At 34.8% G+C, this 2592-nt stretch overlaps 1 protein-coding gene across 1 annotated transcript in view; it reads right to left on the minus strand.

Moving 5' to 3' along the window:
* The window catches only part of LOC107690793 (multiple C2 and transmembrane domain-containing protein 2-like), a 27223-nt gene that overhangs the window by 23084 nt on the left and 1547 nt on the right, over positions 1–2592 (minus strand). Inside the window, exon 2 of the mRNA XM_016489210.1 lies at positions 1–160. This exon is cut by the window's left edge and continues 1 nt beyond it. Within this exon, the coding sequence (XP_016344696.1) occupies positions 1–66 (66 nt within the window). The 5' untranslated portion in view covers positions 67–160. The remainder of the gene's footprint in view (positions 161–2592) is intronic.

The raw sequence follows: 2592 nt of genomic DNA on the forward strand, positions 1-2592 counted from the left end.
CCGCGAGTATCGGAAGAGTTTGGCTTTTTGGTGCAAACTGCCAATCATGGACTTTTTGTCCTCCATGAGAAGAGCGTTGGAGTGTGTGTTTAGGTGGATTTCGCAAAGTTGGTCGCAAAGGCCTCTCTCTCACACACTAGAGCTGGCTTGTGACCAAGACCTGCAAGGACAACACGAGAAAGTAAATTAAACACAAAAATGTCACAAAACTGACCCTATTTATTTTCACAGCACATGCTCCTGGTCTTAAAATGAATGCAAGAAGTGGAGTTGATTGACCACTCATGGAAAAATAAAGAAGAGAATTGGTATTTGTGGCAGTTGGAATGAAAGTCTAGTGATTTGAGCCTAAGAAGCTACATTTAGGATTCCATACCTGTTAGTGTTCGAGTTGCAAAAGTAGTGTTCCCTGTTAGTTTATTGTTGATTTGAAATATGTTACTGAAGCATAATCTTACCAAGTAGTTTTTGAGATAAACTAACCTGCCTTAAAAGGACTTTGGAATGATTAATCAGTGCACATAAATACAATCACAAATAAGTAATTCAAACAAATAAAGTACAATTTAATCACTTTCCTTGTTCATGTGATGTCACCAAGTCATCTAGCCACCCCTCGCCTAGTCGCCTTGTTTATTGATTTGCAAAAGTACATTCAAGTTATTTATGACTAAATCGGTCTCTTCTTTAAAGTCTGAATTCAAGGGGAGCAGTTTGATTATATGAAAATCATTTCATGCAAAACTAACAGAAAAATGGTCGTAGGCTTACATGCACTGACTTGCTAGTATTAGCAGGTAAAGTCAACTGAATATGAAAAATATCATGGTTACTTTCACCTGTGGAAAACGTGTCGTGTCAGATGACCATAAATACATTGTGCTGTAAAGACTGTTAATATCAGCAGACTGTAATATCAATAAACCTTGTTTAAACTGACACGTGTCAATCTGCATGTTCCTTTATGCAACTTGATCTTCCATTAAAGCAAACATTTGTTACTTTTCCATTCATAGTTCCTTTTAAATGCTCCTGTGGTACAAACATTTCATGAAGTCTCTCAATTAATAAAAACATACAGCATTTCATTAAAGCTGCATGCATAATAAACATACAGTAATTTAAAATATTTACATAGTATACATAAATACTGTATATGTGACCCTGGACCACAAAACCAGTCATAACGGTAAATTTTTCGAAATTGAGATTTATACATCTGAAAGCTGAATAAAAAAGCTTTCCATTGATGTATGCTTTCTTATGATAGGACAATATTTGGCAGAGATACAACTATTTGAAAATCTGGAATCTGAGGGTGCAAAAAAATCGAAATATTGAGAAAATCGCCTTTAAAGTTGTCCAAATGAAGTTCTTAGCAATGCATATTACTAATCAAAAATGAAGTTTTAATATATTTACAGTAGGAAATTTACAAAATATCTTCATGGAACATGATCTTTACTTAATATCCTAATGATTTTTGAAAAATCAATAATTTTGACCCATACAATGTATTTTTGGCTATTGCTACAAATATACCCCAGCGACTTAAGACTGGTTTTGACCATATGGTTAAGAGATATATCTTGAGAGACAATTATGTTTTGTTAGAGGTGCTGGGAAGCCCATCCTAAAACAATGTAGCAGATATGTTAATCATCTATAAGTGACCAAACATTTGCTGTGCCTATATATTGAGTTTTTTCAGTTTCTTTTTCAGCTGAGGAGAGAACAATCAATTAAGAACGTACATGTTTGAGATTTCCATAAATCTGCACTATGATTCATGGCCCATACTGTCACCTCAGACCTGATTTCTCTAAAGTCATCTTTCATTTGTTTTAAACAGGCCTAACATGTTGTGGGTGTAATTCAAGCCACAAGCTCATCCCTCTGCCTCCCTTTGTGTGGAAGCATAATTTGACTTTACAGCTACACATCAGGGTTTTTTCACACATCAGTGATAATGGAAAAGAGACACAGGTGACACAGGTGTTTGCTAAGGCAAGCATCACTATTATTATTGCTCATACTTATAGGGTTAGGGATATAAACAAACCTGACCCAATGAAGAATTAAACTTCAGAGCGGACATGAATGATGCAAATGATGATCAATTGAGATGCTATTGTGTCATCTGCGTCACAAACGCCACCTGGCAAATGATGACAGAAAGACTTGGGATGGGCTTTTTTGACTTTGATTTTGGTTTGTAGGTAGGCACCCAGAACACACTATAACCACCTTCAGCAGCAATGCTTGTAGTCGAAGAAGAGAAGAAAAAAAATAGCATACCAGAATATTTCAAATGCACAAACACTCGGGAACTAGAGAGTATAACACGTTGAAAACTAATCCTTTAAGCTGCACTTATCAAAATAGGCCAAATGTGTGTTGTGTTGAGTCATAAAAAGCAATGTCTAGATTTATTGAGATGACGAGCTTTTCCAACCAAGTACAGCCATTTAAAAATTAAGAATTTTTTTTTAATTATTATTACTATTACAGTTGCTACACAGTACAGCCTATATACAGTATATATATATATATATATATATATATATATATATATACTTTCACAGAGACACA

This window comes from Sinocyclocheilus anshuiensis, unplaced genomic scaffold (assembly GCF_001515605.1).
Source record: "Sinocyclocheilus anshuiensis isolate Anshui unplaced genomic scaffold, SAMN03320099.WGS_v1.1 scaffold3406, whole genome shotgun sequence".
In the NCBI taxonomy this organism is placed as follows: domain Eukaryota; kingdom Metazoa; phylum Chordata; class Actinopteri; order Cypriniformes; family Cyprinidae; genus Sinocyclocheilus; species Sinocyclocheilus anshuiensis.